Source organism: Lampetra planeri, chromosome 27, assembly GCF_965212315.1.
Source record: "Lampetra planeri chromosome 27, kcLamPlan1.2.h2, whole genome shotgun sequence".
Classification (NCBI taxonomy): Eukaryota; Metazoa; Chordata; class Hyperoartia; order Petromyzontiformes; family Petromyzontidae; genus Lampetra; species Lampetra planeri.
This window is the reverse complement of record NC_136133.1, coordinates 4,479,093-4,491,889: the sequence shown is the minus strand read 5'-3', so window position 1 is coordinate 4,491,889 and position 12,797 is coordinate 4,479,093. Positions and strand designations below refer to the sequence as shown.

Genomic DNA, 12,797 nt, shown 5'->3' with positions numbered 1-12,797 from the left:
TAAGTTCACTTGCTTGCTTGCACGCTTACGACCGTGCAAATCTTTCGGTCGTTTTTTAACCCACTTCCCGTGATCCAATCGAGCTGACATTTTGGCACACAGACTCGTTGTGCGTGACAATTTATTTTCGTGAAAACATTTTTCCAAAATGTTCCACTTTTTAGGAAATTTTTTTTTTCATATTTTATTTAAAATACCAATGTGATAAAAATGAAACTCTTACTCAAGAAAAACAGAAATGAATAATAAAATAAAACCGATGCCACGCATATAAAGGATGTATAGTGAAAAACTTTGTTTTTACGGGTTAATTTTTTTATCCATACACCACTGTTAACGCAGTCACAAAATAGCATATTTATGCTAGAGGAATCCGATGAGCTATCAAGCTTTTTTTCACAGATGTTCAGTGAGTGCAGGTCAGAAATAATCTTTAATGAATGGCATTGGCCCATTCAAACCTGCAACTGCATCTGGGGATGTCACGCCAAGGTCCTAAAGCACCAAGTCAGCTGGTGCAGCGCCACTCGATTTCCGAGCTCACTGCCTGAAACTTGAAGCAATTTGAGCAAAACGTCGTGGTTAGGCCCTCGTTAAATTCAGTATTGAAAAGCCTTAAGACACCCGTGAGAGAGGCGCTTTAGCGGTCAGAATTTTTTCCGATACATTGGCCACGTATGAATAAAACATCTTTGTAAACTTTTTTGATTTAAAGCTTTCGTGACTGCAGGGATTCATATTCTTGGTTCTTTCGGTAAAGTCACGTAGAAGGGAAATAATAAAATAATATGAATATAAAACAAGAAAATTCTCACGACGTTTCGACTGCAACACAAGCAATCATCATCAGGTGTGAAATCCACAAAAAAATATAAATAAATCTTTCTGTGGATTTCACACCTGATGATGATTGCTTGTGTTGCAGTCGAAACGTCGTGAGAATTTGTATTGTTTAATATGTATATTATTTTATTATTTCCCTTCTACGTGACTTTACCGAAAGAACCAAGAATATCTTTGTAAACGTGACAATCTTTGTCGAGTGGTGAGATAACAATAATTTTTTTACATAAACTAGCACGTGGCCTGACCCGAAAAATCACACATGGATCGGTGGTAATCCATGTCTGGTGAAAAACCTCACGGAGCCGGAAGGCTTCTGGATATTTTTAGGCAAGCCTCGTTAATTTGGCCAGGATTCTACAGGATAAGTCCCTTCAAGGCAATATACATTTAGGGGCCGTCCATAAATGACGTCACGCACCTAGGGAGGGGGGGTCAGACATTTGTGACGATGTATGACGAGGGGGGGGGGGGTTGAGAAATGTGACGTCACATCAAAATGCGCAACTTTAAATAAATATAGACAACACGTTCTACTTAATTAAGACTTTTTAATAAATGTTTTCTCCTACATCAGTGCAGCGCCACATTAAATACACACTACAATGACAATAGTTAATCGATTTGAAGCATGTTTTATTTTTGGGGGGGGGCAGAGCTTTGTGACGTCATATTTGAGGGGGGGGGGGGGCTTTCTTTGTGACACCATGTGACGAGGGGGGGGGGGTCAGAAATCGTCCAAAATCGCGACATTATTTTGGACAGCCCCTTATATTAAAATTGCATTCACATTGGAATGTTTCTGAGTTTTAACTTCAGACACAGACGAATGTCAAAATGCCTCATGTAGACCACGTGCTTTCTCAGTTGCTCGACCCATCCCCTGAAACTCTCAAAATTCAAACGGTGACCTGACAGCGACACAGCGCACAAGAAATATTGACATGATGGCCTGTTCTTTAAATGTCTCTTGTTATAGAGTTCATGTTGTTATCCTGAGTTGGAAAGTGTAACAAAAAAACTTGGCAATCACAAAGTACTGCGCCCTCTGCTGGACTTAACACGCAACGTTGCCGATGCAGTAAGATGGAATCTTGTTTCATGCCTCCTGTACTGCGTTATTCAAGGGCCAGAGCAGAAATCGGTGCCGCCTAGTGGCACAGCATTAGTATCACCGATTAACTTATTTGAATAACTAATTTCAAGTGACGATCACACAATGAACTGTTCTCGGCCACATAAATAAATCGGAACCGCGGAAGTTAAGCCACCTCCTCAGGTGGTACCGACAAACGCAACATCTGGTCTCGTTGTGGCCCGGTCGAGCGTGTGTGGACCGCCGCCCGTGCTGTCGCTGCTTCGATGCTGGCGACTCCCTGTTGATGGCACAGATGGCTGAGAAAAGTGAATTCCAGACTAAGTTGGCAGTAAAAGGGTATAAATGAGACAAGAGGTCACGGGGACACGAGATAAACATTTTTTATTAGGAGCGAGCGTTCCAAAAATGTTCTGAAACACCATAATCCAGACTTGACAGCAAGCATCGTCAAACACCATTCATTGCACTCACAGCTTTCCAAGGTTTACCAAAATCGACCAATACGTGCAATGGACATCAGTCTCCAATTTACATCTTGAGAAGTTAGGTAAACCTGAAAAGGCCACATCTGAGATAAATTGAGTTTGACTTCTGGTGATATTGAAATGACCCAGAGATAATGGCATCTGTGTACACCTCGGTCTTGGTGTCTAAGGGGATTCGGCAACAGGCGTATCTGTCCCTGTGTCTCTGTCTACTTGACTCCGGCTCCCTGTGTCAGTCTGCCCCATGTCTCGGGACACACAATCAGAAACTTTTTTTTTTCCTGGAGGAATCCGATCAGTCTTGAAGCTCTTTTTCAAATATGTCCAATAGAGGCAGGTCAGAAAGTTACAACAATACTAAAAAGGGTGTCCAAGGGTGTGTCTACCCCCCCCCCCACCCCCAATGTCTTTGTGTGTCTGTCCACCTTTCGCTCGGTGTCTTTCTGATCCTGGGTCCTGTCTTTAAACATTGCTCCGCGTTCCCCCGTTGTGTCCCCGTCTGCCTACCCCCCCCCCCCCGTGTCTGTTCTCGTGTCTCCATGTATATTGAACTTCTATCGCACCGTACAATACCAACTGCGTTTCTCTGTTCTGCCCTTGTCTCCATGTCTGAGTTCTCCCCGTGTTACCGTGTCTCTTTGCACCCCCCCCCCGCCATGTCTCTATATATCTCTGCCCCCCCCCCACCACCACCGTATCGATGTGTCAGGACAAATCTCAGCGCGACGAGGATGTTTGTCGAGGTCCCTGCGTCTCCATCTCCATCTCGTACTCGATGTCGACGTGCGGTCGCTTGAGACGCATGATCCCCTCGCTCTTTGCTAGTGACGTTGTCGCCACCTCCTCACCCTCCTTTTCCACCTCATCCAGTCGATCCATCTCCTGTGGAAGACGAGGCCTCTCTTGAGTTATGTTGTTTTTACACGTTTTTTATTAACTCACTCTGTCTGTTGTTGTCGTTGTCGTATCCTCAAATCTTGTAACTCAATTTTTACCCACTTCCCAATGTGGTATCGACTGCAAACTTGGTATACTTATGTCATACTGATGAATAAAAATATGTATATTTTTGTTAACATTATTTTTTACATGTTATGTTTCGGCTTGGGTCTAATTGTCCACGCTCAACTCACGTTGGCTGTAAATCACCACGGTCCCTTACGTTATGGCAAGCTTCGGGGCCACTTCCTGGAGTCGTGGAGTTCTGCCATTACTAGTACGGTACATTTCATTAAAGCGTGTTTTTAAAAAAAGTATTTTTCTAAATATTACTTATTATTATTATTTATACTCCAGTCGCCAAACTGTTCCGTCATACATGGCCTAGCCCAGGAGTGAGGAACCGGTTCCTTACTGCGGGCCAAATAAGACTAGAGGGTTCTTCAAGCAGTGGCCAGTGGGACAAATGGTATTGCAGTGGCCCACCGAGCTATGATAATAATTCTGCAATAAAAAATGTCTACAATATATCACAGATATAAATGACCGTGACTCTGAGGCGCGGAGCTGAGCTCAGTGTTACTTGAAAGGCAGGCGAAAGATATGGGGCATTCAAGTGCCTCTTAAAAGTGTGCGTAGATCAGTGATTGAATGCTGTGAATGTGCAATGGGATGGGTTTCCAGATGGCAGGGGCTGCCATGGAGAAATGACGCCGAGCAGTGATGGTCCTTTCTAGATTTTAAGTTTTCGTGAAAATAAAACAAAATAAAATAAAATTTAGTCTTTTTATTTTATTTCACCTCCGTGACTTTACCGAAAGAACCAAAGAGTAGTGATGGTCCTGCCTGATCCTTAGTATAGAGAGGAGATTGTGAGTGGTGCATAGCAAGATGAGAGATGAATGAGAGGTGAGAGAGCTGCAGACAAGTACAGAGGAGTGGGTCACATGTCCAGTTATTATGAAGTTGCCACAGCCATGCGACGTCATAACGTTTGTACACATGATGCTATTAAATCACTCGGCCCACCACACGCCAACTATATTATGTGACCTGCCAGAAAATAGTTGATTAACTCTAAGTGTACTGCACGTGTGACAGAGACATGCATGTGTGATTCGGCACACTTGGCTGCTATACATATCCAAATAATAAGCCACTTCATCGAGCTATCATTTGTAGCCAGGTCGCTTCTGAAAGCGCTAGTGGGCCTTAAGTGGTAAAACAAAAATAGTTTAGTTGAGTTTGATGATGTATTTGCGGTACATGTGTGATGATAGTTGTACTGCACGTGTGACAGAGACATGCGTGTGTGATGCATGACCGATGAAGGCCGATTCACCTCAAAGTCACTCAAGTCGCTCTCCTCAAAGTTTTCCCCAACAACGTATTCCACTTCCCTTTCACCTTCCTGCATTTACAGACATAACCACACCATGAGCAACCATCATCATCAATTAGATCATCATCTAAACAGCATCATCAATGGCATCATCATCATCATCATTTTTCATACTTCGTTTCCACATCGCAATGTGTTGCTGATTTTATGTAAATAATTTAACCCATGTTTCCCTTTATAAACTCCTTTGGTCTTTTGCATTGTGAGTCTATGTAAGTCTAAGCCAGTGTATATATTAAGTTTATAGGGCTTTGCAAGTACATACAAGTCTATGGGTCTCTGTGTCTATGGGTCACTATACAAGCCTGCAGATATCTAGGTATAAAGTATATAACTGGCTGTGTAAGTCTATGGAAGTCTAAACTCTGCCACCTCCCGCTGAGAACACATAGGTGCAATGCCCGACAAGGTCTGTGATCTGTGTGCCGTGTGTGTGCGAGGGGACGCTCACCTCTTCGTTTTCCTCCTCCTCCTCACTCTCCTCGGCGCTGTCGGCATCCTGCTGCTCCAGCGCCTTGTCAAACGCGTGCGCGGGGAAGTTGTAGATGTCCCCATACTGCAAGAACAAAGATCCCCCGTGTAGCCTTAGACTTTTGGGGAAAGTGCTGTTAGCAAGCACCTGTGAAGGTCAGCATGGCACGGCACACGAGGGGGTCGGTGGCCAATACCACGTCCTGCTGCCTTTGTTTACACATCGCACCAGGTACTCATTTGAGGCAGAGTCGACCTACAGGAGGCCCATGACCAGTTCAGATAATCGTGAATGGTATTGGCCGTGAGCAGGAATCGAACTCGGGTCGCTGGGTTCGTAGCACACACACACGTTTACATGGTCACGCACACACTCGGTGAATGGTGATCCAAAACAAAGCACCCCATTTTAGGCTCAACATACCCTTGGGGAAAGCGCTGTTAGCGAGCATCTATGAAGGCTCGCACTGCACACGAGGGGGTGGGTGGCCGGCACCACGCCCGGCTGCCTTTGTCTCTCAAGTGGCAAAGTTTACACAACGCACTAGGTACTCATTGAAGGTTGAGTCGACCTAGGGGAGTCCCTGGTTCAGATATATATTCATCACCAATGTTGGCCCTCGGCAGGAATCGAACTCGGGTCACTGGGTTATTTGCGCAGCGCGCGAACCGCTGCTTAACAACAAGCTTCAGGAACTCTGTATGGAGCTAGAGCTCTTTAGGAAGTGTTCAAAGCGAGGATGGGTTTTGTTCTTCGAACACGGGGCGTGCAGTAGTCTCGCTGGCGGCTTCACACTGATTACGATTAAGTTCTGGCCGAAGGCAAACAGGGTCAAGATCCTCCAGGTTAAGGCCACTAATTGACAAGGCATGACCAGTGAATGATTGGTGGAGACTTATGCCCAGCTGCTACGTATAGGTGCAGTAGTGTCAAAGCGACTTGAGAATGTGCATTTTGCAGTTGGCTGCCGGAGCCTTTGCATTACCCCAGACGATCGGGGGAGGAGAAGGTGAAAGTGGCGTGCATGTGCGTGTACGCGCACGCGTCACCCCGTACCGTTCCTTGCTTCAACCTCTCCAGCAGCTCCTTCTCGATGGCATTCTCCAGCTGAGCGGCGACCAGGGCCTTTTCCTGTCACGAACAAAGCACCGGGTTATATATCGGCGAGGTCTCTTCACGACGTTAATGATGAAAACTACATTAATGAGCAGGAAGCCAACAATCCCATACGTATGCATGCAACAATCCCAAACTGCTTTATGTGTTCAGTTTGTTGAACTTCTTTCGCATCGCACGTAGCCAAGCATGCCAATCGGAGGTGCGGGTGAAGGACAACAAAATTAACACAAAACGAAGTTCTAAAGAAATTAGTTTTCAATCTAGATGTAGCCATCCCCACCAGATCACTCACCCAATCCCTTTCTGCCTCCCTCTTTTGCCTCATTTTACCTCCCTTCCTGTGTGCAAGAAATTCCAAAACTGTCCCCTCAGAATGAGTCTCCCAGTTAACAACGTGGTTCTCAACTCTTTTGGTATGATGGTGACCCTCGGACCAAATCGAATGGTGCCTGCACCCCACCCCCCCCAGTTACGAAGGCCACAATACACAGATCTCATATCCACGCTTCTGATAAACACAGTCCTAGTTAAGGAACTTGTTTCAAGCTGTGCATTAATGTATTTCGTCCCCGCAACTTGGCGCCGATGTTCCCTGCGAACATTCAAAAGTCCTCCTGCACGGTATCCATGCCACAATCTGCACCCCTTGCCCCCTGTATTGAGAACCAAAGGTGTAACAAAGCGTTCTTACCTCTCTCCTTTTCTCCCTGCGCTCCACCTTCTGACTCAAGGGGACCAGCTTCCTCCTGCAACAGACCAGAGACACACACAGGGATAGGGGTCGGATATCATTGCAAAATGAGTAAATTTCTACTCGTGCAATTCTGATAGTGTCTGCGTTGATAGCCTTGCGCTAAGTTTAACATAGTCTGCAGGAGTTTTGTAGCAGGGGGCGATATTGCGATTCGAATGCTAAACTGAGTAAAGTGCTGGCAGTTTTTTTTTCTGGCAAACTTGGGAGTGTGACGCCGGCACACAATTGCCTTCTTGTTTCAAATAAAAACTGGGGTTCTTTTACGTACAATGTAAAGCAGACGATAATGTTTTCATGAATACACCCACAGTAATAACCAGGACGTGCGTTGCCATATTCGAGCTGCAATCCTCTGCAACAAGCGGTGAAGAACGCCACGGTGGAGAGATGTTACCTTCCTCAACACGTTGCCTTTCGCGACCAATATCATCCATAATATAGGTTTTTTGGTTTAGATCGAGTAACTACGCGTCGTTAAACCTGCCACCACCCGACACAGCCAATTAGTCAGGTTTGTCATGTAAACAAAACGTGGTGGCGGGTTTGGGTGGTGGTAGGTTTAACGACACATTTATAGTTACGCGATCTAATATATGTCCTCTTCCTCGCCTGGTATACAGGAGGTCGGGGATGTGATCCAGACCCTGACGTCTGCTGTATATTTGGACTGTGGTCACGTGGATTTTTTCCTCCGGGTCCTCTGGTTTTCCCTCCACATTTAGAAACATGCGTTTTGATTATCTGGCTGCCATACATCTCCACGTGATAAGCCACTCCGTTGAACTAATAGCACAGTGGGCTTTACCTGGTAAAATACAAGTTTTTTTGTGATTTGCTTACCTTCTTATACTTTGCACTCCTATCATGTTTCTGTATTGTTTGTTGTTCTAATGTTCTTACCCGTCCCCTACTGGACATCTGTGAAAAACAGCTTTCAAGCGCATCGGATTCCTCCTCCAGTATAAATAACTATTCAGATTCTGAAAACGTGCTACCACTGGCACATACGCGTCACCGCTGGGCCACGTATATCCTCCACCAATTTTATTTCTATGACAAAAACCGAAACGTGTCACAGCCCCCACAGAGCCCGTGTGCGAGTCGTCGTGCGAAGGGGAGCTCCCCGCTTACGTGCGCTTGAGCGTGAGCTTGCGGATGCGAATGAGGTACTGCGTGATCTTGGTGAGGCGCTGTTTGCACTTGTGCCTCAGGAAGCGAGGCCAGTAGAGCAGCGCTTCGTCGATCTGCTCAAGCGCCCGCTCATAGCACTTGCTGAGCTTGACCTGCGCGCGGGGGGGGGGGGTAAACCGACGGTCACAATGGAGTTGTACTGCTCGAGCGTGCGGTCCAAATGAGACGGTACGGACACAAAATACAAGATGGACGTACAAATGAAAAGGACAATGGAAATGACCCCCGCACCCGAACGCACCTTTTCCCACATGCGGGCAGGGAAGGCAGCTCTTTCGATTACCTTCATGTACAGGTAGCAAATACCTGCACACACACACATATACACACATTAAGACAAACAATTTCCATCAGGTCTACGTATACTAACGGAGCAAGTGCTGTGATCAAACACCTTTTGTTTGTATGTGCAAGCACCACACTAGGTACTCATTTAAGTGATGATAAAATGTTCAGGACAGGTTCAGATGCACGAAGAGATGAACAAGCGTGTGTGATGATCAGTGGCAGTGCGGGACTACACATTTGTTTTGGCATGTATCCATACACGTGTACATATACTTTAATCAAGATTGACGTGTACATATGTAAAGGTGTGCGTGCAAGTGTGCTTGTGCGAATATTACCCTTCTCCTCCCGCACCGTTGCGTACTGGCTGTTGGCCAGGGGACACGATGATCTGTTGCACAAGCCCGTCGTGTTGTATTCATTGCGGCAAAAGTTCTGCGTCTTGGTCCTGAAAAAATTAATCCGTAAAAACAAAGTTTTTCACTATAAATCCTTTATATGCGTGGCATCGGTTTTATTTTATTATTCATTTCTGTTTTTCTTGAGTAAGAGTTTCATTTTTATCACATTGGTATTTTAAATTAAATAGGAATTTTTATTTTTCCTAAAAAGTGGAAAATTTTGGAAAATTTTTTCACGAAAATAAATTGTCACGCACAACGAGTCTGCGTGCAAAATGTCAGCTCGATTGGATCACGGGAAGTGGGTTAAAAAACGACCGAAAGATTTGCACGGTCGTAAGCGCGCAAGCAAGCAAGTGAACTTAATATAAAGGATTTAAAAAGACAATAACACGTGACCTCTTCTTACCTAGTTTCCACGAGCCACAAAAACGAGGGTTTGAACTTGAGTTGCCATCCAGTGTGTTTCCGCATTTTTCGTCAACTCGATTTGGACCCTGAATATAGGCTGCAGCACGAATTTCCCTGGCTGATATTGCCTCACCGGCTAGCCCGAATTCCCTCCGACAGAATTGAGGCCGTGTGGAATTACGTAACCATAAATTATACAAATTTCACTATTACGAGAAAAAAATTTGGAGTGGTGGCAGCAACATTTGATTAATCGTGTATTTATTTCGCTTTCAACGATTAATTCTGCAACAGTGCCATCCTAACCTTTGGCTGAGAAAGTTACATTGGGAACGACTTGACAAACCCGTGTGATAACTCGGCAAATCACGTAAATTCCGCTTTGCTTTATCTAACTTGAGTGGCCTTTCAGCTGGAGTTCTTGGTCACATAAGGCCACCTCTGGTAAACTCAAGTCGTCTGTCCCATATAGACAAGATACATTAAAATGTGGTACAACTTGTGTATGCTATCGGTCAACCTTCTTTGCTCAAGTAGGTGGCTCAAACGCATCTGCTGCCCCAAGATTCTAAAACAGCTGTTCCCAACCCGAGGACTATGGCCTACTGATGGTCAACAATGCAAATGGAAAGTGGTCCACGGAACTGGCACAGATAGAACGACTCAAGAATAGTTTTAATTTCGAAAACTGTAATGGTTGACAGTGATCGGAGCGTCCAGAAAGATTATGGACTGGTCAAGAATTCCCTTTCTCCCTGCCTCAAGTCCAGTCTCAAGACCAATTATTACTCTGCCCACGACTGCCTGCCTGTTCCTCGCTCTAAAATAAACGTGCATCGGTGATGTGGTCGCATCTCGATACTGCACGAACCCAAACCGAATTATATTTTCTTTGAACCCATCTACGTGACTTTACCGAAAGACGCAAACAATACGAATTGTCTTCTTGGTTCTGTCGGTAAAGTCACGTAGAAGGGAAATAATAAAATAATAAATTATTATGTTTTATTTTTAAAATAATAAAATAATTATTATAATAAAAATAAGAAATTATGTTGTATTTTTGTTTTATTTCCCTTCTACGTGACTTTACCGAAAGAACCAAGAAGATGAATCCCTGCAGTCACGAAAGCTTTAAATCGAAATTTAATACGAATTGTATTTTACAGAAAAGTTGGATGACCCACTCTGTCTGAAAGGCCCACTCCGCTGTAATGTTAAGTGGGCTTGGCGAGTAAACTTCTTCACGGCTCACATCAGCGAGCCTGTGATATTTGAACATGTTCTGGAACCTGCCATGTACCCACCGAACCTCACTAATCCTCACTCACCAACGTGGTAAAGTGAAGCACTGCCCCTGCTCCAACTATCCCGACGAGCAATCACGGCGTAGGGGAGGCCTTCATCCACGAGATCAACGGGCTACGTTCAAATACAACTTACTTGACTTTGAAGGAGCAGAACTGCTTGTTTCCGACAATGTCCCAGATCACCTGCGAGACCAAAACAGCAAGGAAATTAGCCTATTTTAAAATTAAAGTCGCCATCAAGGCAGACCCGAGGTTGCAAGGCCGAAGCCTACGTGCCTCGCCTGAGCGGCTCTGCCGGGGAAGGCGACCCATGGTCGGCCAAAGGCACCGCGCCACACACCCCCCCACCCCACCCCCGAGCGGTCAGTATTCGACGATGAAATAAAAACTTACGTCGTCGTGCTGCATGGCGGCGAGAAGGACTGAACGCGTGTGTGACTTGTAGCGCGACTCTGTGCTTGAGAAAGGGAAATGTTTTATTTTATTTCAGTCGCAGCGTGAGCGACACATTTAAAAGCGACACGTGCGTGAGGTAGGAACCGGGTGCCGCCCGGAACCGGATCCCGGAAAAGGGGCTTCTTGCCTGGGATCCGGTTCCTCAGAGAGAGTTTCCTTTTGTGAACAAATCAATAATTTAGACACAAACTCTTTGGTTCTTTCGGTAAAGTCACGTAGAAGGGAAATAATAAAATAGTGCAAACATAAAACAATAAAAATTCTCACGACGTTTCGACTGCAACACAAGCAATCATCATCAGGTGTGAAATTCACAGCAAGAAAATTTGTTTTCTCCTACAACATCATAGTTTAGCGCCACATTAAATGCGCACTACAATGACAATAGTTTAAAGCGATTTGAAGCATGTTTTATTTGGGGGGGCAGAGCTTTGTGACGTTATATTTGAGGGGGGGGGTCTGACTTTTTGTGACGTCGTGTGACTAAGGGGGGGGGGCAGAGCTTTGTGACGTCATATTTGAGGGGGGGGGGGGTCTGACTTTTTGTGACGTCGTGTGACTAAGAGGGGGGGGGGGCAGAGCTTTGTGACGTCATATTTGAGGGGGGGGGGTCTGACTTTTTGTGACGTCGTGTGACTAAGAGGGGGGGGGGGGCAGAGCTTTGTGATGTCATATTTGAGGGGGGGGGGGTCTGACTTTTTGTGACGTCGTGTGACTAAGAGGGGGGGGGGGGCAGAGCTTTGTGACGTCATATTTGAGGGGGGGGGGTCTGACTTTTTGTGACGTCGTGTGACTAAGAGGGGGGGGGCAGAGCTTTGTGACGTCATATTTGAGGGGGGGGGGGGGTCTGACTTTTTGTGACGTCGTGTGACTAAGAGGGGGGGGGGGCAGAGCTTTGTGACGTCATATTTGAGGGGGGGGGGGGTCTGACTTTTTGTGACGTCGTGTGACTAAGAGGGGGGGGGGCAGAGCTTTGTGACGTCATATTTGAGGGGGGGGGGGTCTGACTTTTTGTGACGCCGTGTGACGAGGGGGGGGAGTAAAAAAATCGTCCAAAATCGCGTGACGTCATTTATGGACGGCCCCTAACTGGGGCTTTCCCGGTGAACAAAAAATTTCCAGTTTTTAGTTTATACGCCTCATTCCCATACACAGTATGTCTGGCCACGTAATTTTTACGCATTCTATCAGCCGCACGGTCTACTGCAAGTGCATAATGTCATCAGTGTTTGTTCCATGCAAGAAAAACTCTTTAATCGGTTTCAAAATTCAGTGTCTCATCGACAGCCAGGCTTGCTTGAATCAATACTGGAACTTTGAAGAACCAATGCGTTGGCAAGTGCTTGCACAAGCACAATTAATGACAAAAGAGGTAACGCTATCGTCAATTAATCAAACAAATATTTACAAAAGGCGACGTTTCGAACAATGGCCCTTCTTCACAGCTTGTGGGACATGATGTGCAATACGTACCGCACTATGCTATTATTTGTCCGCCGGATGGCGCCACCACTCATTGCGTTAAGCACGTTAAACATTCTTTATTTAAAGCTTTCGTGACTGCAGGGATTCATATTCTTGGTTCTTTCGGGAAAGTCAGGTAGAAGGGAAACAAGAAAATAATTAA

At 45.5% G+C, this 12,797-nt stretch overlaps 1 protein-coding gene across 1 annotated transcript; it reads right to left on the bottom strand.

Moving 5' to 3' along the window:
• Positions 1–2,306: 2,306 nt before the first annotated feature.
• MAK16 (MAK16 homolog) lies at positions 2,307–11,290 on the bottom strand. The gene is made up of 10 exons (XM_078607279.1): positions 11,108–11,290; positions 10,848–10,897; positions 8,931–9,040; positions 8,546–8,610; positions 8,245–8,396; positions 7,051–7,105; positions 6,297–6,371; positions 5,220–5,324; positions 4,709–4,777; positions 2,307–3,309 (listed from the first exon to the last, which is right to left on the bottom strand). The coding sequence occupies exons 1-10, from the start codon at positions 11,120–11,122 to the stop codon at positions 3,145–3,147; spliced, it is 861 nt and encodes a 286-aa protein (XP_078463405.1). The 5' UTR covers positions 11,123–11,290; the 3' UTR covers positions 2,307–3,144.
• Between the last annotated feature and the right edge of the window lie 1,507 nt (positions 11,291–12,797).